Below are 23,624 nucleotides of genomic sequence, written 5' to 3' on the forward strand. Positions count from 1 at the left end.
CTAAGAATATGCCTGCAATAGCGTACTGAATATTAATTATTTCATTACAGAACATACCAGGAAGTGCAGGTAGCTTGTTATTGGCGCAGCGGCCAGGAGGGGTTGGCCTGCGGATTTGCTTCAGCTTGTCAATCTTCAGGTTCTCCAGCCTCTTCAAAGCCTGTGCTGACATTCCCATTGTTCCTACACCTACTGGCTCCGCTCCTCCACCTGCAACTCCGTCCTCCAGTGCTGTGAGGTCCTCCAGACTGCCAGCTGCATTTAGGTTCATCTCCACCCCGCTGTCATTGTTGTTGGCGCTCCCCAGTGGAGAACGTTCGCTACTGCAGGATGATTGACCACCAGGGCTTGGCTGGGATTTCTGAAAGAAGTAATATAATGTCATGAGAACCCTTTTGTTGTATGAAGAAGAAGAAAGAAAGAAGAAGAAAGGCACTTTATTAATCCCCGAGGGGAAATTCAATTTCTTTTGTAATGTAATGGGCTGGGAAAAAAAACTATGGATGTGTTGCTTTTAACATTGGAGCTTTGTTTGTTTTCTTATAATTAAAGGACCATAAATCAAATGTATCACTCACCAGAGCAGTCTCGGGAGCCAACAGTTTGCAGTCCTCCCTGCGTGTCTCCTCTTTCTCCAGCAGCAGTTCAGAGCTCTGGCCTCCAGGAGTCATAGCTGAACCAAGGGGTCGAGGTCCTGTGTCTCCACGGTGCTTCTTGGTGATGTGGGCTTCAGGGCCGTGCACCGTCTTCACATGTTTACGTAAAGAGCTCGGATCTGTGTACCGCTTAGTGCAACCGGGGATCTTACAAACATAAGGTTTCTGTAAAAGAGCAAAGCATCTGTTAATTCACAACATCTTGTTTATGTGTGCACAGTTGTGTATACCAAAATTGACTTTACTGCTAAAGAAAGTGTCTCTCGTAGTTAACCATTCTTGGATCAATACAAACTAATGTCAGTTTATTTTTCCTGATTTGCTATAATTGACATTATGGACATCCAATATATTTGCAGAAGTCTGAATCTCTACAAGACTCTTTTAGTAATTTACTGAATTATTTTAAAATTAACTTAGGTAACCCATTTGTGTCCACAACTGAAATTGTTTTTTCTTATCATACTATATCTAGTATTTTGGCACATGGGACTACTGTTTTTGCAATAGACTCCATTATATTTTTAGGAAAAAACAGTAGTCCCTTGTGCCCAAATACTAGATATATTATCAAAAGAAAATGTCTGTAAGAAACTGTGTCAAGTATTTGGTATCTATGAACTCATAACAAATTGAATATCAAAGATATGCACACATATGCAGTGTAAAAATAAAATAAAAGTGTGATTTCACAGTGCGATCTAAAAATTCTCAGTTGTACTGTTAGATACTTGCCCAAGTATGTCCATACCAAATTTCAAGACTTTTGACCAATAACAACAAATGTTGTGGCATTTTTCACATAAAATTGATCCTACTAAATATAGTCTTTGGGCACATAAAAGACATAAATCACTTATCTGTTAGCCTTGGTAAGATAAGGTGTAGCTTACTACAGTATCCCATTTAATAATGTCCAAAGCCAGTTGTTAAGGTATTGTTCAAGCTAGAATACTTTTCAGTGTTGTAGCCTACACTACAGTACCTCATTGGAGTGAGTTCGGTTCTGATGCTTGGCCCGGTCTGAAGCATTGGAGAAGGCCTTGTTGCAGCCTTCATGTTCACACACATATGGTTTCTCTCCGGTGTGAGAGCGCAGGTGGGTCTTCAAATTCTCCAGACGAGAGTAGGCCTTATTACAGCCTTCGAACTAAAACAGAAATATACAGAACGATTTCATAACAACAAGTTGCAATAAAGAGAACAACTTTCAAAAGCTAAACAAAAACAGAGATAGAAACTGAGAGAAAAAGAAAGTGAGACTAAAGACACACTCACAGTGCACTTATGTGGCTTCTCTCCTGTGTGTCTGCGCATATGAACCACCAGCATGTACTGGGCTTTGAAAGGCCTCTGTTCTCGAGAGCACTCCTGCCAGTGACACACAAACTCCTTCTTTTCTCCGTGGATGTGCTCATTGTTGATGTGCTGTTAAATAGAGAGAGAGTCATTATTAATAATCAGAGTGATATACTGCAGATAGCATTTTGTTAAAATGCTGTATTTTTCCTGCTTTTGTTTTTATCACTTTAGTCTACAATATCTGACTGATGATCTATCTCTTACATGAACTAGCTGTTCTTGTGTGTCAAACTCCTTGCTGCAGCTCTCCCAGTGGCAGTTGGTTTCATAGATGGCCTCTGGTTCAGGCTTCCCGTCGTCCTTGTCCAAGTCATCTCTGCCATCCAGTAGACCCAGGAGAGGGTCCTGATGAGACACATGGGGAGAAACCAGAAGTTTATGGCTCAAGTTGAAGGAAATAGTGTGAAAATAGAGGTGAGGAGTTATTTTGGGAAAGTGTGGAAAGCCCCACCTGCTGGTAACAGAAAAAAAGTGTGGCTTAAGTGGTACTGAGTAATTTAGAAATTTATATAATTGAATAATTTTTTATTATTGCGTGTATAAAAATCCTTGGTGGTGGCTGCTGTTATTTCAGACTCAAGTGGCTGGATTTAATAGTTATAAAATTGCGTTTTAATTGTGCTTGGCTCGAGAAGCAAGTGTCCTGAGTGTGGGAAAACAACAATGCGCATGCCCAAAGGCTTTGGCAAGATGGCATAAATTTGATGCCAGGTGAGGCTGATTAGCTGTTGCCCCGCTGCGATTTGATTGGCTGTTTGCCACGTAGTACTGGTGTCGTCATTTGCTTGTAGTTGGCAGAAGTTAAAGTAGATAGTAACTGCGGTCATCATGAACGATGTAGATTATCTTCTACAGCACAAATGTGAAATTCGGCCTTTTGAAGAAAAACAAGATTAAACAACTCGGTGCCCACCAGCCGGCGTTAAAGTTATAAACCAAACTGCAGGTAAAAAATATCAGATTTAACATGGAGTGGTTCTCCAGGAAAAATAGCAAACTGCTAGCTTGTCAGAGAAGTGTGTTCTTATTTGGAGGGAATGGTAGCTGGTCAAGAACAGACTTTCAGGATGTCAAGCATCTTTCTGAGAGGATTGTCAAACGTGAAAGCAGCAGGACAACGCAGTAATGCAAATAGGAAATTGAGCAGCAGTATAACAGTAAATTGAGGAGAACAGGTATGTGCTCTGTGGGATTATCATCGGTGTTTAACTGTGTGGAAAATATGAAATAGCGCACAGAAACAAATTGTGTAACTGGTAAATTGTTTTTACCACCTAAAAACGCCACTGTGTACAAAAATGTGAAATCTACTGGAATAGATTACCTATCAGATATCAGCTAGTCATGTGCTGCTGTGATGATGGAGGTTATTTGATTTGATTTTTATTAGGAATTTAAAAGCATCACAACTCAAAATCATGTATTATGACACAAAAACAAATCCTAGATCATAGCACTTAAAAGCATTACTAAAAACACTTATTTCCGAAGTGGTCCTCGATGGAAACGACAAACACAACGTGGAAACATACAAATTACAACACAAACCTAAAAGTCCTCCTTGACGCCCATGAATCAAAGTCCCTCCCTTAAAAATGAACCATCAACATTCCCCACAGATCCGCCTCGACTTTTGTTTAAAAATTGCATTTGTTTGCTTTGTTTAATATGCAAGGGCAGGTTGTTCCATAAGGAGATCCCAGTATAGAAAAAAGAGCTTCTTGCTTCATGACATAATGCTTGCAATTGTGTTGCAATTATGTTGAATTCCAGCTATGTCAATTTGACAGTTCATATATTCTGGCGCCCTATTTGCCAACTACAGCTACAGAAAACAGGAAAGCTGAAAAAAACATACTTTCTTTGAATGTCGACCGTAGCCTATTACTTTTGGTAAGAAAATGGTCAACAAGACAACACCTGCAATGTGGGCCCATATCAGGCAAACATATTTACTTTTATAGGCCTACTGCAGCATGCATATTTGACAAATCTAATGAGAAAACCAAAATGTAAATGTGTGAAGGTGAGAAAAAGACCGGATCTGTACCTGAGTACCAGTGGACGAAGGACTGCCCACGTCTCCCTCTGACCTCTCCTCCAGGTTCTTCAGATTCAGGCCATCCATCACACCTCCCAGCCCTGGCTCTGTCTTCAGCTACAAAACAAAACACACACATCATGTCCCCTTTTCTTTCTGTCTCTGAAAGTCATTCACATTCATGCAATTAATACAGATTTTAATTCTTCCTATCATAGACCCGCCCTATAGCTTCCTATTCCCACCTCCCATCCATCCTCTCCCAGCGCTCTGACTGATGCTGAATTCCTCTGACTGCTTTGTAAATGAGTGAGAGGGCCGTCTTACGTGTCCGTGCTTGGGTGGAGCGTGCAGCCGTGGATTGTGGGGGGGTAAGCGGGAAGCTTGGCAGGGACCTGGTGTGTGTCCACCTAGAGGCGTCCCCATGCCTCCTCCATACATGGAGCCTTGTTGCCTGGATTGACAGTTTATATTGCTGGAATAGCCGAGGGATGGGCTGTGGAGAAAACAACAATATGACAACTCTATGAAAGCTGATGGAACAAGTCCAATCAAAATTAATACAACCAGTGAACTATTACTTGGATATTTATCATGGCCAGATAAAGATATTTCTTTCTTTCTTTCTCATGAAGAATATGTAACTTTTTTGCCATTTTTTGTCATTATTTGCCTTTATTTTCCTCATTTGCTTTGGTGTATTTGTCTGAGCAATTGGCCAGCAGATTTTTAGTTATCAAGCACTGCTGAACAGGTGGATTTCACCAACGTTTTTATTTATTCTTTAATTAATTTTATTGCCGTTCACCTGCATTTGTTGTCTGTTTTTAGCTATCTGTGGTGGCTTTAGGGATGTAATTACCTCACGCTCAGACTAGATGGTGTTTGAAAATAGAAGATAAATGTCAGGTGATAAATATTGGTGTGCTAATGTGAGGGGAGAGGAACTAGCAACAAACATCATGCCTCAAAGTCAGGGAATATGCAACAATACTTTGAATCCATTACCTTGAATATTAGACCTTATTAGTTATGTGGTAATGGATATATTGCTGGCTTTTAAATTAATTTTTATGCTTAACTACAATAGTGAAATATCTGACCTCATGGCGCTCACAGAGAGATGGCCATAAGAACTGGCCCCGTTAGGGTGGCAGCGAGAGTTGACGAAGGCCACCAGGGAGTTGGGTGATGTCCGGATCACCGTCTGCAGGTCTACACTGGCATCAGACAGAGGAGAGATGGACAGAGCTCTCTTTTTACTCAGCTTCAGCATGGAGCGAGGTGTGGAGAACCTCGAGCCTGAAGGGAAACAGAGGACAAGAAGAGCAGGAGGGTGAGCTTTGATGATGCAAAATCTTTTAGACACAAGATTTATACTTAAAGGAAACGTTGGGGAGTGTTAACTTACCATCGACTGAGCCAATCTGATCGGAGCCAGGCTGAATCTGGCAGAAGTTGTGATGAGAGGACATCATGTTGTTCTGGTTACAGTAGGGGGTGCTATTGCCACCTGTTGGACATTAAGGACAGACAGAAACACTGAAACGTACTGCAGAGATTCACAGAAGGTTTATGGGTTTCTGTAACTCGTAGTGTAGCCCTGTGCACATGTTTAAAACATCAAGTTGACCTGCAGTCTTGTAGTATCTAACACAAGCTGATTGACAACAACCAGTCATTTGAAGTTTTTTGGAGGAAATGAGACAAAATAGGAGAAACTGGTGAAGTAGAATTGACACATATTGTAACTCAATGCAACATTAATCTGCTGGCATCTGTTCAGCATTCATAGATAATGTAGATTCACTATAACATATTTTATGTTTAACCCTAAGAGAGCCACTTAGACCCGTTTTTGTGTTTTTATGGGAGTACAGGGGGTCTTTAAGGGGAGATAGCAGCTAAACAGTATATGCCACATAGAAGTGATGTACATAATCTAAAAGCTGTGAACCTTAAGATTAATTTGAGATGCACTGTTTGTCAAGTTGTTCTAGTAATTAATCAGAAATAAACGTGAATTAATTAATTAATTAAATTGCGAAAGTGTGTAAGGGCTAAGAACATTATGATCGAAGTATATGATGGCCATTCTCATGCTCTATTATGTCTCATAAGTTGTCGCAGCAATTTTTGAGTTGATGCTATTTGTTATACAGATTTGGTGCTAAATTTAACCATTTCTTACCAATTGAGAATTGATCAAAATTATCAATAATCCCTCCAGAATACCACATTAAGACACCAACACCTTAAGGAACAGCATAGAAAAAGCCATGCTGTGATTTGGTATCAAAAACTTTTGACACTTGGAAATTTCTGCAAGAATTGCATGTCTTTGATTGAATGGCGAGCACTTCTATTCTGGAAACTGCTCAAACTGCTTGTGGTTGTAAAGTTTCATGAGGCTGTGATTATCTTAGAGGTCACCACAGGTCATTTTATACAGTGAGGACTAACATCATCACACATGAATACAGTTGGGCTCATTGGATCCACAAGAATCTCAGCTTTCCAGTGATACCCAATTTATTCCAAGACTCGGTCTCAGATGGTTAAAGGGTCTACTTCTTATCTCTAGTTCACCTTATATTAATTGACTAATTTAGATTAGTCCCAGCTGCTGTTTTTCAGCAGAGTAACAGACACATTTATATCTCAGCAGTACAACCGGTCTTCTGTTGACCGTCGATCTTTCCAATAGTAGAAATCTGGGTAGTCTCTGTTTCTTACTCAGTCTCTCAGGTATCTTTAAGACCAAATCAGTAGCAGCTGTGAGATTAAGGAGATGTAAAAAGATACTCTGACTCACCCTCTGTGGGCGGCATGCCCCGGTGGCCCATCATGCTGTGTGGCGGTGGGGCCTGAGGGGGCCTCATGTATTGATCCATGCAGTGGCCGATTCCCTGTCCTGGGCCTGATCCATGAGTCATAGTGGGAGTCATGGGATTATACATAGCGCGGCAGTCCTGAGGAGGGCCGTTGAGGTGCGGGGCGCGCAGCGGGGACACATCACTGTAGGGAGACTGGTCCGATGGGAGTAGGCTGCAGATATCAAAGAAACACAGTTATTAATTATGAGGAAATAATCTAAAAGTCATGGGTAAAATGGCAACTGCAAAAATATATGGCGGGAGTGGTAGGAATAGTAGACTGTAGTGCAACACTCTATATATTTACATGAAGACCAAATTTGTAACAAAATAGAAATTTTAAGGAGAGTGTTCAAGAGTGTTGCAAGTCACTGAGAGGCAGAAAGCATCACAGAACATATAGTGGTAGGTGAGCAGTTTTGGGACCTTAAAGTGACACAGGAAATAAATATATAAATAAATAAATGAGCATGATGAATCTGACCTAAATAAATTAATTTACAGAAAATAAATGAATAAATGAGCATGATGAATTATAAATAAATAAATAAATAAATTACAGCAAATAAATAAATACATTAGCATGAAAAATTATAAATAAATAAATTACAGAAAATAAATAAATGAGCATGATAAATTATAAATCAATCAATAAATAAATTACAGCAAATAAGTAAATAAATTAGCATGACAAATTATAAATAAATAAATTACAGAAAATAAATACAAAAATGAGCAAGATGAATTAGAAATAAATAAATTACAGAAAATAAAGAAATGCAATCAATAAATAAATTACAGCAAATAAATAAATAAATGAGCATGACAAATTATAAATAAATAAATTTTAAAAAATAAATTAAAAAAATGAGCATGATGAATTAGAAATAAATAGCTAAATAAATTACAGAAAATAAATAAATGAATGAGCATGATGAATTAGAAGTAAATAAATTACAGAAAATAAATGAATGCGCATGATGAATTAGACATAAAGAGATAAATAAATTACAGATAATAAGTAAGCAAATGAGCATGATGAATTAGAAATAAATAAATAAATTGCAGAAATTAAATAAATAAATGAGCACGATGCATTAGAAATACATAAATAAATGACATTAAATAAATAAATACATAATCAAATGGTAAATACATATTGAAAGAATATTTTATATTATATATAAATATTTTATCATATTTTTCTGTGTTTCCCGTGTCACTTCTGGGCCCAGATAAGTGAGAGAAGCTTCTATAAATAACACCTTATCTATAACATTTATAGTAACTTTTTAGACTAGCCTGGAAGGAAGAGGTGCCTTGCGATGTCTGGTTCTATCCACTAGATGGGGTACAACCCTTATGTTGGTCTACACTGGAAACTTGCTCATCTGGGTTTTCCCCTACCAAACTAGAGAAGGGAAGCTTCATTGGAACTTTCCAGCCTCCTCATGAATTTCAATGTTTTCTCTGACCTTTCTTCAGTCTCACTGGTTAGTTCAAAATCTGTCTCTCCTCTTCTTTTTCTCTCTCTGTCGCTGTCCCTCTCGCTCCTCTCCTAAAGGGGCAGACTTCATCTATCCACCTTCTCCTAAATCGTCCTTTCAGTTCTTTAATTCTTTCACCACAACGTGTATTCCACACGGGAGCTTAATCTGTCCTCTCTAATCCACTGTGCTGGTTTCCCCCCTACTCTACCTCTCACTCCTTTTCTCTTCTCCCATTCATCCCTTCTGTTCTACTTCTCTGTTTCTCCCCCTCTCTCTCTGTCACTTTCTATCTCCTCTTCCTCCCTCCTCCTCCTCCTGCTCCTCTGTCTTTCTCTTCCCTGACCAGCCACCTTTCTCTCCATCTCTCTCTGTTTCTCCCTCACTCTGGGTAACCTGAGCGGGGCGCGAGGCAGTCATGCAGAGCGCAGCGGGGCCTGGTCAGCCTGTAATTAGCAGCTGTCAGAGAGAGGCCGAGTCCACCCGCAACCTGGGTGGCATGAAGGAAGGGAGGGAAGGAGGGAGGAGAGGGGGAGGAGTGAGGGGCTGAGCTAGCACTGCGTCCACAACAATTGCAGCGAGACCTGGGCTTCTGCACCCTCAGAATATCTGTGTGATTAAAATAGGAACAGTTTCTGAGCCTCTAAAATGAGTAGGATCCCTGCTTTCTAGAGAGGGACTGCTGTGATTCCTGAGAAGATTGATCAATCTTAGTACAAAGACTGGAAGCAGCAGTGGGAATCAGCTAGTCTGGCTCTGTCCACAGTTAGAAAATATGCCAACTAGAACCTTTAAACTTATTGACACAAAGTCAAACCTGTACAGAAACCATTTAGGGGTAGCACTAATAGTTCCTGCTGGGCCGGGTGCTTAACTTCTTAAAATCTTGTCATCACAGTGAGGTTGCCAGGTTTTACACCATCTTGCCGACCATATCTGTCAACCCACGTCACAGAAGTGCTGGGCAGTTGTTGTTTGTCACGTAATGACTCCAACATGTAAACCTGCATTAATCTACTGGGCCCATATACTGACCGATATTAGCTCTCACAGATATACCGTTATTATTGTGTAAATTGGCTGATAAATAAAAAGAAATTGTGGAACACAAATTCTACAAATTTTTGAGGTAACTTAGAAACAGTCACCATTACATAGTTTGTCCTCTATATGGCTCTGAAAGTTTGTTTTTATTCTGTGTGTATGTTATAGAGCTGCGACTATTAACTGATTAGTTGTCAACTATTAAATTTATCGGCAACTATTTTGATAATCGATTAATCGGTTGATTGAGTCATTTTTTTAAGAAAAAGAAAAGTCAAAATTCTCTGATTCCAGCTTCTTAAATGTGAATATTTTCTGGTTTCTTCTCAATGACAGTAAACTGAATATCTTTGAGTTGTGGACAAAACAAGACATATGAGGATGTCATCCTGGGATTTGACACTGATCAACATTTTTCACAATTTTCTGACCTTTTATAGACACAACTAATCTATTAATCAAGAAAAAGAAAATAATCACCAGAGTAATCGACAGTGAAAATAATCATTAGTTGCAGCCCTAGTATGTTATGTCTTTATGTGACAAAAAAAGAAGAATATTGGTCAGTATATTGTTATTAGATTCTTTTAACTCTCAAATATCCATATGGGTAAGAGCCTCAAAAATCTCGCATTGGTTGGGCTCAACACTTAACTCCCCCTGAAATCACAAAATTTCCTTTTTCCTTTTTACATTTTTATTCTTTTCTATAGGTTAAACAAACAAGATACAGCATATCAGAGTTATTAGTAGAAGTATTTCCAAAGTTTGGACAGTGCAAGGCTTGTTTTTTTCCCCACTGCTTACGTTAATGTTGACAGTGGTATCGATCTTCTAATCCATAGAATACGTTATCTTATCTCACTCTTGGAAAGAAAGCAAATAGGCGTATTTCCCAAAATGTTGAACTGTTCCTTATATTTCTTTAATGTGAAACCATTGAGGAATTCCCCATGACAAATAGAGGTTAATAAATTGCAGCCATAGAGTAACGGTTGAGGACTTAGCACATGCTAGCTACTGTCTTACCCTCTGGAGGGCTGGCTGGGTGAGGTCTCGTAGTGATACAGCCCCTGGTGTGGCTGCATGTCCACTGGCATTGGAGCTCCGAGACCTACTGCTCCCCGTACACCCTGGACCTGACGCACAAACACACGGACACGGTTAGGATGACGTGGGAAAACCCAAACAAAACCCCACCAAACTAAACTCTAGAAAGAAAAGCCAAATAGACAAAAACAATTGTGGTTGAGGGGGAAAAAAAGAATATGTAGGATGTTAATAACAGACCAAACCAAGCCAAACAGTTCAAGGGCAAAGCAAGCTTTCTTTGAAAAGCTTGACTCATACTTATTTTAAACAAAGCTAGGACAAAGTACTAAATCCATTACTTAAGTAAAAGTAGAAATGTAAAAACCACAGTAGAAATAAGGTTAAACAAAGTAAAAAATACACCCTGCAGCCTTGCAGTCAAATATAACTTACAGTATTTAAAATACAGGTTAGAAGTCACATTTTGTTAAGAATAAAAAGTAAAATCACTCATAGTGAACGATGTTGGTGCTACACCTCCTTCAATCCATCATATTTTATTGGATTAGTTGTATGTTTGTCATATAAAATATTAACTGCAAAATGTTTCTTAACTATTGTTAGTCATATATGAATAAAACTACAACACTTCCAAATATATAAAGTCTCATACAATGGAAATAATATGGAAAAAGGACATGTTAAACACGTCTATGCGTATCATTGTGAGGTACTGTTTACAGGTGAACTGGAGGCAAACCCCATTACAGGTGTGTTGACAGTTTAAGGTGATTTAAAGTGCAGTTGTTCGGCAGCGTTGATTTCTGTCTGAGAACTGAGGGGTTGTTTAACTCTTTTTTAACAGAGACTACAATGCTCGAGTTGCCCTTCTGCAGTCACACATTAATAGAAATATAAGCATCTAAAGCGCTATTTGGATAAATTGAAACAGTACATATGATTTCGTAACATTAACATTAATGTTCCCTAAATAGCAACTTCAATTGGTGTAAGGAATAGACACCTGTCAGCTCTGTAAATTGTACTTGTATGTACGTTAGAAACTTTAAAAGCAGGTGATGTGATGGTACTGATGTGCCCTGACACACTCCTACAGATTAGACAAAACCCTGTGACACAAACCGTGGGCTTGGCTATAATCTCTCCTCTCTAAACAAAGTCGTGCACCTCAAACACCGCTGACAGACACTAAAAACCTGCCGCACCTTCCCATCCTGGAAAGTAGGGATCACCGTGGAAAAGACACACAGAAGAAGAAAATCTGCCTCAATGTTTCAAAAAACAAAGAGTTACGGGATGCTAGCAACACAAACTGAGAAAAATGAAAGTAGAACAAAGCGGCCTTTTGTATGAAACATATTGAGAATGGTATCTTTCAGCGAGAATGCATGTGTAAGGTAATTCTAGCTGAGAGATCTTGGGAACAAGCACCTGCTCATTACATCCAACCACATCAGTGCAGGTACTAATAGTCGGGACTGTGGGCTCTTACATGGTTACACAGGTAATTAGGACCAACACATTACTGTACACGCTGATGAAAAGCCAAAAAATTAGTTCATAGTCTTGATCATTTGTCAAATCAACTAAATTACATATATATTGCATATTTACTTTTAATGTTAAAACCCATAACAATGTAAGGCAGGCTTCTCGTTGCCTTAACTATAAACTTACTTGTTACTTAATTAAACTACTGTAGGGCTGTGGGTAAAGCAAGAGCAAGGAGAGAGCTTCGTCTGTGCAACAGGATTCACTTTAATGTCTCAACCCCAGCGTAGGACTATCTTGCACCATATTCTTTAACTCTGCACTTAAATCTTTGCCATACATGTGGAATCAAAAATATTCCATCGCTGCTGTTCATGTGACAAGTGCTCCAACCCAAACTGGGAGAGCTGCTGTCCACTGCAGATGAAAGCTCTGTGGTTTGAGTGTAACAGGTCGCTGGGCCTGTTATGTAGTAGCACAAGTGTTAAAAGGGCAGTGGGGACCTATTTAAGCCCACAAGCCACCAGGGGGATTTGATACGTTAAGTTAGCGTGCGGCTAAATGATGTGGGCGGTCCGGGGGGCTAATTGCATATATTCAGCGCCTGCTTGGGGATGTGTGTATGATAATTAGCTGGAAGCGCTAAATAGAGATCTCGCCGAGCACCTCAGCTGTCCAGAACTCATAAATACCGAGAAGGGGGTCGCCAGACAGCCTGACACACACACACACATACTGACACACCTGTCAGTCTCGCCAGGGGGTAGCATAATAATCCAGTGGCCACCAAGTCTGCAGAGAATGTGTGTGTGAAAGAGTGAGTGTGAATGAATATACCGAAGCAGTTTGTACTGTGTAAGCACAGTGGCAGGTGTGTATGAGAAGGGAGTTTTGGAGACAAGTGTATTTGCAGTGTGTGCTAGAGAGAGTGTGTTTGACATGATAAATGGTGGTGGATCTCAGAGTAAGAGTGAATAATGTATGAGACCACCTGCGCTTAAGCAGGCTGGAATTTTTCGAAAAATATGTTTGCGATGTGTTTCTCCAGGGAGCGAGACAGCGAGCGAGTGTGTGAGCGTTACTGTTGTAGCTCCGTGTACACACACTCAACTGTGTGTCGTGTAATTAATTTGCATGGCGCATAGAGTACGCTCTTATCCAGTGAATTACTGTAAACTAAGCGCAAACATAGAATAAGTCAACAGAATTCAAGTCTGAGCATCCCTGTCTTCTAGGAATTACGTTTATATACTACATTTGGGCAGTTAATGCAACAAGATTACAAGTTGCAAAATGTTGATAATGAACATGTAAAAAATGTAAAACAACAAATCCCATGTATAAATGTGTAAAATACATGCATCTATCTACTGTATGTGTATCTGTATGTATTTATATATGCATTTTTGTACAGCATGTAAACACATATAGATGGATGATTTCATTTATGCACGGTGCTGACACAGGTGTCGTGGCATTGTGCTATTTTAGGTCAATATCTTGTGAGAAACTGTCAGGGAGTTGGCTCCCCGGTGTAATTTTGTGGTGCTGGGTTTTAGAGGGATGGGGCAGAAGCATATTAAAATCCCCAAGGCCATAAATCAAACGGCTAACTAAACAAGTCTCCTCCACAGCGAGCTGGGCAGCAACCAAGGAGCTGAGGATGAGGACAGGATGTCCAGCCACTTTCTACACCCAAAACCTCTGCATTCAAACACTTCACAAGCCTGCAACATCACCACCTACATACAAGTAAGCCACTCCTAAAAGCCAGACTAACCTCACATACAATCACTTTGTCCACAACATCACCAACCGTACACGGTAATATGATGAAACCAGTGTGAAAAAACAGGCCTTGATTATAGCATAAGTATATAAGGCAAACTGTAGTATTTAATGAATGCTTCTGTCAAAGAAGAGTTGCATGTATGCAGCTAACAAATATGATTTAAATAAATGGTTTAATCATTTATTCCAAAAACTACTGACAAAAGGCTATCAATATCACAGACCCTAATGATTAAGCGGGTGTGTTGTATTGGTGCATAAGCAGTATATTGAAAATCATACTGTTTTGAAAAAGAAAAAGGTCATATCCTTGGTGTATGAAGACCCCAACATGACCTCATCAATATCACCAATCAAGAAATGTATGTTTTAAAGGAGTTAATCATGAAAAAGTCACTTTTATAGTGCTTGTGCACATGCATTTGGGTATCTGGAGTAGGGATGTCAGGAGAACAGATACTTTGACACCAAGTTGATGACAAAATTCTGAAAACGTGACGGTGATCCTTTGTGTACAGTACTGCAGGTACCATAGGTACCATCAGGGCTCGAGACTCACAGCATCCCATCAATAGAAAATGTGTTTGGGACGCAGTAAACTCACCATCGCCTCATCCAGGGGATTTTTTTCCCCCTGATAATGCTACATTGTGAACATCAAATGTGTTGAAATCAGCAGGATGAGAGCTAGTTAACGCTCTCGTCCTCACGATTTCATCAAAGGAGGTGTCATTGATTTACTATTATGATGCGTTCAGGCTTTATTCAGTAAAAACGAGTATTGGGCGAAAGGTAAATTATAACGCTATCATGATGTGTTCAAAGGTAATCTTGTAAAATGTAGTTTTGGGCAAGAAACTTGAATAAATCCAGTTCAATGTTTTCACAGCAATATAAAATAGATAATAGAGAGGAAATTATGACCTCCTAACAAAAACCAGCATGCAAACAGTAATAAAGGAGTGGATGTTGAAGAACATGGCATTTATTGTTTTACTTTTGTTTTTTACTAGGTATCAAATTGATATCAAGAATCGTGGAATTTCACTGGTATTGGTATCAACTACTAAATTTAAGGTGTTATGACATCCCTAATCTGTAGTGCCGACCAACACATAAACTGTGAAATAAGACAACCCAGTTAGTTTTTTTTATTTTTCTTGCAAGCCAATCAGAGCAGAGGGAGGGGGCTTAAAGAGACAGGCGCTAAAACGGAGCATTTCAGACAGAGGGTGAATGCAGATATATTAAGACAGACAGTATGAGAAAAATTATGTTTTTTGAACATTAAAGCATGTAAACATGTTCAAGTAGAAACCTGAAATACAAGTATGAACCTGAAAATGATCATGATATGTCCCCTTTAAATCATGGCTTTGAGGCACTGTAATATTTTTCCAGAGACAAACTCATGGATGTCTTTTTTAAAGCCCTTGCTTGTAGTTGCATGGTATCCTGGATGGATGTTATTAGCTGACTTTACCTCAATTACTGGATATTTTTAAACAAGCCCACGAAGGCCTGACTGTGGTCTAGCCTAATAAATTTCCATTCCAGCTTACTTACTCACTCACCAACCAACACAGCTTACCACCAATAAATAAAATACGGTTTAGTATCCCTTATGGTCTATTACTCATTCACTGTCAGAAACCCAACCGCTGCACGGAGAGCCACCATTCAGCAAAAGCTCATACCAACTACAACTGTAGAGCTAACTTTGTCTTATGAATCACAAGTTGGATTCAAGTAATAAACCCTTACTCCGTTCAACACACTCAGCTGTTTTGTTACTACAGCCTTACTTGGTCTGGTAGCTTATAGTGTCTGATGGGAGTAAACTTAAGGTAGATATCAAAGACTGTATATAAGAAGTGGAGATTAGTCACCGTGATGTCACCCATTGGTTTGTGGACTGTGGTTTTGAAGCCCTGAGTTTGGCATTTAGGCCGCCGTCATCTCGCAACCAGAAATAACAGGAGAGGGTGGAGCTAAGTCCAACCGAACGCTGAATAAGACATTTTGAGGCAACCAAAATGTTACAATTAACTCTCATGAACTGAAAACACACTGTGAAAGGGTTAAAGTTGTAAGATGAAAACACAGACAACTCCCAGACCGGACAACGCCGTGGTAGCGACCTGTCAATCACAAGGTAGCCACGCCCTAAAGCATACCCTGCTTTATGGTCTATTTGACTCTAAATGGGACCATAATTTACTAAATGAACATCATGCTGTATTGAAGAAGACTTGAAACTAGCGATTGAGACCATAAACTCATGTTTACAATGTTTACTGAGGTAATAAATCAAGTAAGAAGTAGGCTCATTTTCTCATAGACTTCTATACAATCAGACTTCTTTTTGCAACCAGAGGAGTCGCCCCCTGCTGGCTATTAGAGAAAATGCAAGTTTATGGCACTTCAGCATTGGCTTCACTTCTCAGAACCCGAGGTTGCCTACTGGTTGCTACACAATCTACAATATGATTTGCATTACTGTTACAGGACTATATAAATGCTAATACAGTGTAATAAGTAGAAAAGACTATTCTACCAAACCTAACCAGAGTTTGCTAACATTAGCCGCCATGAGCTACTGGTCATACCAGACCAAGTGAGGCTGGAAAAATGTGATATTTACTCTTTCAAAATAGTTTTAAATAGTCTCACTTTAAGAAACCAAGCAACGTTGTATTTCATTTCAAAATTGACGGGAACATAGCTCAGCGAGTGTGTTCTTGCTTTCTGTTAAAGTGTAATATCATCTTAGTCACAAATGTAGTAGCCTACCTGTTGCAGGGCTTTGACTACATCAAGTGACTTTTTTCCTAATGGCTTTTGGCAGGTATTTGTCCCACAGACTCCAGTTCTCAGGTGATAGTTTGTATTTGTGGTATACAAAGAGAAACATTGTTTAGTCTTGCACGGTTTGGCCATTTGTGACATTCCCATAAAGCGTCGGTCCTCCTCCCTCCGAGGAAGTCTCCAGAGAGGACAGACATTTCCACAGGTCACTGGTTGTGTCAGACAAAAGGCCTGATCCGGGGCCCGCTCCACTCTGCTTCTACACTCCTTTTACTCTTGGGTGTAACACTAAACTGGGGCTCACACATTACCCCCACCCAACCCCCCCAGCCAATGTAGAAAGAGGCATTTAATGACAGCCCCTCTCCTCTTAACCTCATTTCTCCTCTGCTCTCAGATGGGAATGTGAGTATACAGTGTATGTGTGCTATGTGTGTTTGCTGGATAATCTCTTACTTGGACAACACAAAACAGCCTAAATCAAACTCAGCACACATCTTTGGAGCGTGTCCTGCAGTGTAAACACCCATCTGAAACTATTTTGTCCCTGTCTTTCTCCCCCACCCTCTCCCTCATTCCCTACTCACTCATTCTGCCTTTTCCATTGCTCTGTATCTCTATCTCTGGCTATCTCCTGCTCTCTCTCTCTCTCTCTCTCTCTCTCTCTCCCCCGCTGCCTCCACCCTCTCCCTCATTCCCTCTCTCCCGGCTCATTCCTGCTCTTGCGACCTCTCCCTCGCCCCTCCCCCCTCCTGGCGGAGCTGCAGTCGAGGTGGGTGTTCTCTGGCTGTTATGACTTGAGAGACGATAATGGCAGCTATAATGTAGCCAGCCGTTCCTGATGTGGCTGGGCTTGTGGGGGATTCTGTTGTGTTAGGGCTGGAGACTGAGCAATGGGGAGGGAGGTGGGGGGGGGGGACCAAGGCGGGACTCGGGCCTTCAGCCAACCACTGTCCAGATTCTACCTCATTTTCTTTTTCATTTTTTTCCTCTTTTCTTTCTCTCTCTCCTCACCCACCATCTTTTTCTAGTCCTGTTGTTTTCCTTCGGTGGTAAACTTTGTTTTTAAGTTCTGGCTTTGTTTTTGTAACCCCCCCCCTCCCCCCAACACACCCAACACAGACTCTCCTCCTTCCCTGCGTCCCCCCCCCCCCACCCGCTCTCCCGTGTTTTTACCCCTTTTACTCAGACTCTGTGAATTCCTCACAGCTGCTGTAATTTGATGGGGGCTAATGGTGTGACCACCGAAAGGCCACAGGGCTGGAGACATCACTGTAATGTACAATAAGCCCTATTCACTGACCTGCTGCAGGGGAGATTAATGTCATATCTACTTGAACAGCTACTTTGACTTTTACTTAAACAGCATTAATTGCTCTTAAACCAAAACGGGCAATTTCAAAAGATACCGAACAAAAATAAGCATCACTGAGAGCAGGTAAACGGGTTAACAAAAAGTAGGTATTTACAGGGCTGGGCAATAATTCAATATCGTTTTTTATTTACTTTCAGTACTATTGTGATGATGATATACAAAATTGTTCTGTTCAAACTGGCAATTCCAAGCAAATATCTTACGGTAATATGTTTTTATATGCTTTGCCTATGATGAGAAAGATGTAAATAATCCTGGACTTTACCCTACACTATCTGAGTCTGATGCTTTGTAATTTTATAAATATATTGTAACCAAAGCAAAACTGTAATCTGGCATTGTTCATTGCACATCCAGTAGACAGGTGAGTAGGAAAATTTAATTGTGCAACAAAAAAGTATTGAATTTCTGCACACACTGCACTGAGTTTATTGAAAATTCAACGTTTCAGCCATGAGTCTTTGCATGAAGACGGTCCCTGACCGAAATGTTGCATTTCCCATAAATCTAGTGCGGACATTGTGCAGTAATTCAATATTTTCTGGAGAAAACTGTAATTAAAACTGACTAAATTAATTAATAAAGGATTTGTTTGACACATTTTAAGAGTTTGGTCTAATGTAAAGCTTTTGACAATTTCTTTTATTTTGCAAACATACATATATGTTGACAACAATCTCAGAAAAAATATAAATATTCTTATTAAAATAGTGATATCCATTCAATCCTTATCACCTAGCCCTGTAGATATAATATTGTATATAGTCTCATATAGGAGGGACACATCGTAAATGTATTAAACAAATCAGCAGACTTTTTGCCTGCCATGTTATTTATTAGGGGTGTAAATCACAAGTTTCGTCATGATACGATATTATATTGATTCTTTGGACAATGATACGATATCACGATCCGATATCCAATATCACAAAGTCTGCCACGGTTTGATCCGATTCAATTCAGGGGCCTGCAATCTGATTTAAAAAAAGTTAAATCACTAAATAATAATAGCATACGATAAATGATTATGTCAAGGAATTCCCCTCAGGACCTGAAATGAGCAACTTGCCTCACATGAGACAAATACTAGGAGTGATCTTGGGTCCAAAAGGGACGACAACAAACGTTGGCAGCTATTTTGGGAAAGAAGAATCCCTGAAGCCCTAAACTAATGTTTACTAGACTATCACTGTGGTTTAATCCAGTCAACACCATAGCCCAGGTTTCAACCCCCATGCGCTGATTCACACCTCACATATCCCTGTACTGTAAACTGTGGGCTGAGGAAGCTGTGGTGCTGATGTCTCACTGCTGGGGTTCTCACCTTGTCGAAATGGCAGAATGAAACGTTGATCCCTTGTTGCTACACAGCCGGAGTGACTGATGACAGACATCAGGGCACGAGAGGGCTGGAGAGCGGCAGCTCGACACGACTACAAACAGTAGAAGCGGGAGCAGAGCTAAACTAGTCGAAAAGAGTACAGCAAACTGAGCAGAAAACAGCTCCTGATGAGCCCTTAGTAAACTTCTTTTTTTAAGTTTATGCAAGCGGAAAGCTGTATTCTTATTCAGCATGATGAAAAGTTATGCTAAGAGCAGCAGTTGCAGAGGAAAAGAGGGTTATGTACGTCCTGTACAACCGTTGAGGGTGAGGACAAGATCAAAGAAGGTAAGGTGCAAGCTAAAAACACTGACAAAAAGAACCAACTTTGGTGCAAAAAGTACCGTAATTTACTCCAGCTGCGTTGTAGAGCAACACGCCGCCTTTACTGCACACTGAAGATTACTGTTTTACCACCTTTGTAACTGTTGGCCTGATCCGTCAGTGACTTGATAGTGTTTGTTTTAAGATTAGGAGCGGTTCACCTCTCCTTGTTTTCATTTACCTGCACAAGCACAGTGTTGTACCGCTGGCCGCTGAGCAGCTTCTCAAAGGCAGTTAGATGTTTAACATTTGTCAGTTCAGGGATTTGAACCAACAACTCTATCAAGAGGACAGACGTGGTGCTACCGACACATGTGAGAGTGTTTCCTTCCTCTGTAGTCCTCCCTATAAGTCGCTGTTCCTTCACTCCTCCGCAATCCCACTTTTTCTCTGTCCTCTCTCTCCAGGCCACCCACCCGCCATCCTGCACATACCTGTGGTTTCCTGTACCCCGCTCCCTCTCCTCTCCTCCCTCCTCTCTCCTTACCTCCAGCCTTTCTCTCCCCTCCGCCCCCCACACCTTCCTCCCTCCCGCTCTGTCTACTAAGTAACATCAAACTCTTGTCTTGTCTTCCCCCCCTCTTCTTCTTCTTCTTCTACTACGTCTGCATGTCTGTGTATCAGGTAGGTAATGCCCCGACCACAAATATTTCTTTGAACTCCTTTTAAGGAGGAGAAGCGGAGGAAACAGGGGGAGGAAAAAAGGGCGAGAAGGATGGATGGATAAAGCAGATGAGGAGAGGTTGATTCACACAGCTGGCTCGCAGCTGTAGGGCTGAGGCGGCGTGTAGAAAACGCTCCATCTATAAACAACGAGGCGCCCAACCCCCATTTTCAAGAAAAAAAAGAACGGAGCTTTGTCATTGTAAATCCAGCTAAGCACTCCTCTTCACCTTCACCGGCACTCCTGAATGTCACCCAACTACTTGTTGCTCTTTTCCTCCCATCCTTTCTGTACCTCTATGTCATTTTTCCTGCTGGTTTTTGTCCACTCTACTCATCGCTGCTGAGGCATTATTGTCACCGCGGCAGTTAAAGGCCTATTTGTAAATCTTTACCAGTCAATCACCAGCAAAAATGTCCTCAGCAGAAATTCACTGGAGATGGCTGTTACACATCGAAACGGGGACAAAAACCAGATAATAATCTGTTCGGTTTATAGCGAGACCGCAGTGATTATACGAAAAATAATAATCCTAACAGTCTTGGGTGGGCAGGCGATATTTATAGCCGGCCTGCTGCTACTTATATTCCATAGCTGTATAACACAGCTGGAAGTGAGGGAGGAGAGAGAGGAGGTGGAAAACTCGTGAGGAAAAAGAGACAGAGGAAAGAGAGACACGGAGGGGCTCGGGGGGACGGAGGGGGGAGAGAGTGTGGGGGCGGTTACCCATGTGTGTGGCTGAGAGCGAGACAGACAAAGAGAGAGAGAGACTTAGACAGAGAGTGCACTACGGCGATGTGTTTATGAGTGTGTTAGTATTCGGTGTGTGGGAGAAACCGCCGCGCAGCTCCTCCAAACGACGACAGCAGCAGCAGACAAGGCCTGCAGGCCACCAGACACACACAGTGACCACAGCTCTGAGCGCCTCTCACAGAGAGGAAACAAGACTACCACTACCATCAAATCGACTGGGTTGGATTAATCAAGACAAAGACGCGTGGCATTTGTTGAGCGCAAATTTTTCATCACTGGGCTTTATGTTTCAGAAAGGGAGGATGCTGTACTAGAGCCTCAGAAAGACAGATACTGTAAATGCAATGACAGGCAGGTTAACATATGGTTATTGCCTGATGGAGAAGACAGATGAATGGCATTTTAACAGACAGACTAAAAACCTGCTCCTCCCATTGTAACTCCTCCTTACACTATCAAATACTGGGTTCTCAGTGGATTTCCCAACCCATATATAGAATGCAATTTTATTTACATGCTAAAATTATACTTTTAAGTACCTTGGGGAACTATCTTTATTTCTTCTTGTAAGAAAATATGTCACTCAATAAATCAGTGTTAAATGTCTTACGGTAATAGTTTTGAAAGTTGAAAATTGGGCCAAAGCAACTGTGAAATCCTGTAACACAAGCAGCCATTGTTCAAGGTTTCTTTATTTAAACAGGACAAATTAGATTAAAGAGTACCTATTATTCTCATTTTCAGGTACATACTTGTATTTCTGGTTTGTACAAGAACATATTTACATGATTTAATGTTCAAAAAACGCTTTCGGTCACCATACTGTAAGAGCAGATGTTAGCTATAAAGTAAATATGTGTGTGGACCATAGACTGTATGTAAAGATGGACGACATGACAGCTCCCCAAAAGTGAAGCCAAAACATCTTAAATCGCCCCCTGGTGGCTGGCTGCAGTAAAGGTCATAAATCCCGCCCCCTCCATGTTAGCGGATGGGACATGGGCCAAACTGAAAAGTACAAAGTACATCAAATAAATTGTAATTTTTCATTTTAGGTAGTTCTTATCACGCTGATGTATGTTCAAGTGTTCAATTGTACGAGAGGAGATGTAACTTTAACTTTCCATAACCGCCACGAGTCTGCGAATAGAACGTGCCAATTTGATCATAAATGTAGTTATAGGGATATTATGGTTAGTTGTTGTGTCTTTCCAGCCAAACAGCTACCATTGTGCTAACGTAGCAGCTAGGTGGCTCATGTTAACAAGCTGAGGCCGTGCTCAGCTCGTGATTAATTCGGGCAGATGTGTGGGCGGGACCTCGATACCGCGGCTCCACCGCCCGATCACTACTGCGCAGACTCTGGCAAATGACGTCAAAATCTCAAGATCTGTATGCATGATATTATGGCTTCACTTCTGTACAGCGTGAGGAAGTGGAGACGCGTCGGCCATCGTTATATACAGTCTAATGTGCGGACAGTCGAGCTAAAAAGTCATCGGAAACCCTGCTACGTCTCTTTTAACTGCACATTATAAACATCATAAACAAATCATGTTGTTCTACATAGCGAACCAGTCTTTCTTTCCTCAGAACGTAAACTGGATTTAAATTTGTCCCAGCAGTTGAACACACACGTGGAGACTTGTCTTCAGCAGCTCACAGTTGTCTGTGTTTGTGTGTGCAACCTTGATAAGGGTCATCGTGTTATACGCCATTATATCATCACTTTCACGCTTGTGCTTCCCCTCAACTTGCCTCTTCTCCCTCCTACCTCCTTCTATTCCCACGTGTTTGCTCCCAGTTGTCAACTCCTCTCACCTTCCTAAAGAGCCAAAGGAAAACCTCTCTACAGTTTTACAATTGCTGGTTTACAAAAACTTTAACATGCGACACATCACATACTTTCCTCCTGTGCTCATATTTGTCTCAGACCACAACTCATCTCCCTCTCGTTTGCCCGCTGGGAATCTGCAGCGAACTATAAATCATATGAGAACTGATGACTGCTGCGATCTGTTCATGCAAAACAGTAGGGATGAAAGTGATGATCCTCTATTTCTTTCTGCATGCCATTTACTTAAACAAACCTCATCAATTTACAACAAAATACAGAGCAGCTATTTGGATCACATAGACACATATATATATATATATATAATGTGCACTTCTCCTGTGTGGTCCCTCTCAGAGCTGCTGACTTCATAACTAATATATCGCAGGCGTTCAGTTTAATACCCAGATGTTGGTAGGGGCAAAGGCATCCGGGCCTGCGTTAGCTTTTAATTGGCTGGGATCCCTGAGCTGGTGTTTGGGGCTTAGCATGTGACTCAGGAACACACACACACACACGCACACACGAGAAAAAGCGCCCCCGCACACACACAAACGCATACACACACTTTCCCTGAACGAATGAAAGGCTTGGCCGGGTACAGGATCATAGGCTGTCAGGAAGAGACGAGTCATGGCTGTCCAATGGAGTCCACAAACTAAACAAACAACGCACACACACATA

General features: G+C 40.9%; 1 protein-coding gene across 1 annotated transcript in view; it reads right to left on the reverse strand.

Moving 5' to 3' along the window:
- Window positions 1-23,624, reverse strand: part of gli1 (GLI family zinc finger 1) — a 63,351-nt gene that overhangs the window by 5,127 nt on the left and 34,600 nt on the right. The window contains exons 2-12 of the mRNA XM_037782591.1: window positions 10,496-10,605; window positions 6,875-7,107; window positions 5,471-5,572; window positions 5,163-5,361; window positions 4,387-4,555; window positions 4,069-4,176; window positions 2,223-2,363; window positions 1,935-2,084; window positions 1,642-1,806; window positions 579-821; window positions 58-361 (exon numbers count right to left, since the gene is read on the reverse strand). Coding sequence (XP_037638519.1) covers window positions 58-361; window positions 579-821; window positions 1,642-1,806; window positions 1,935-2,084; window positions 2,223-2,363; window positions 4,069-4,176; window positions 4,387-4,555; window positions 5,163-5,361; window positions 5,471-5,572; window positions 6,875-7,107; window positions 10,496-10,566 — 1,885 coding nt within the window. The 5' untranslated portion in view covers window positions 10,567-10,605. The remainder of the gene's footprint in view (window positions 1-57; window positions 362-578; window positions 822-1,641; window positions 1,807-1,934; window positions 2,085-2,222; window positions 2,364-4,068; window positions 4,177-4,386; window positions 4,556-5,162; window positions 5,362-5,470; window positions 5,573-6,874; window positions 7,108-10,495; window positions 10,606-23,624) is intronic.

Source organism: Sebastes umbrosus, chromosome 1 (assembly GCF_015220745.1).
Source record: "Sebastes umbrosus isolate fSebUmb1 chromosome 1, fSebUmb1.pri, whole genome shotgun sequence".
Taxonomy (NCBI): Eukaryota; Metazoa; Chordata; class Actinopteri; order Perciformes; family Sebastidae; genus Sebastes; species Sebastes umbrosus.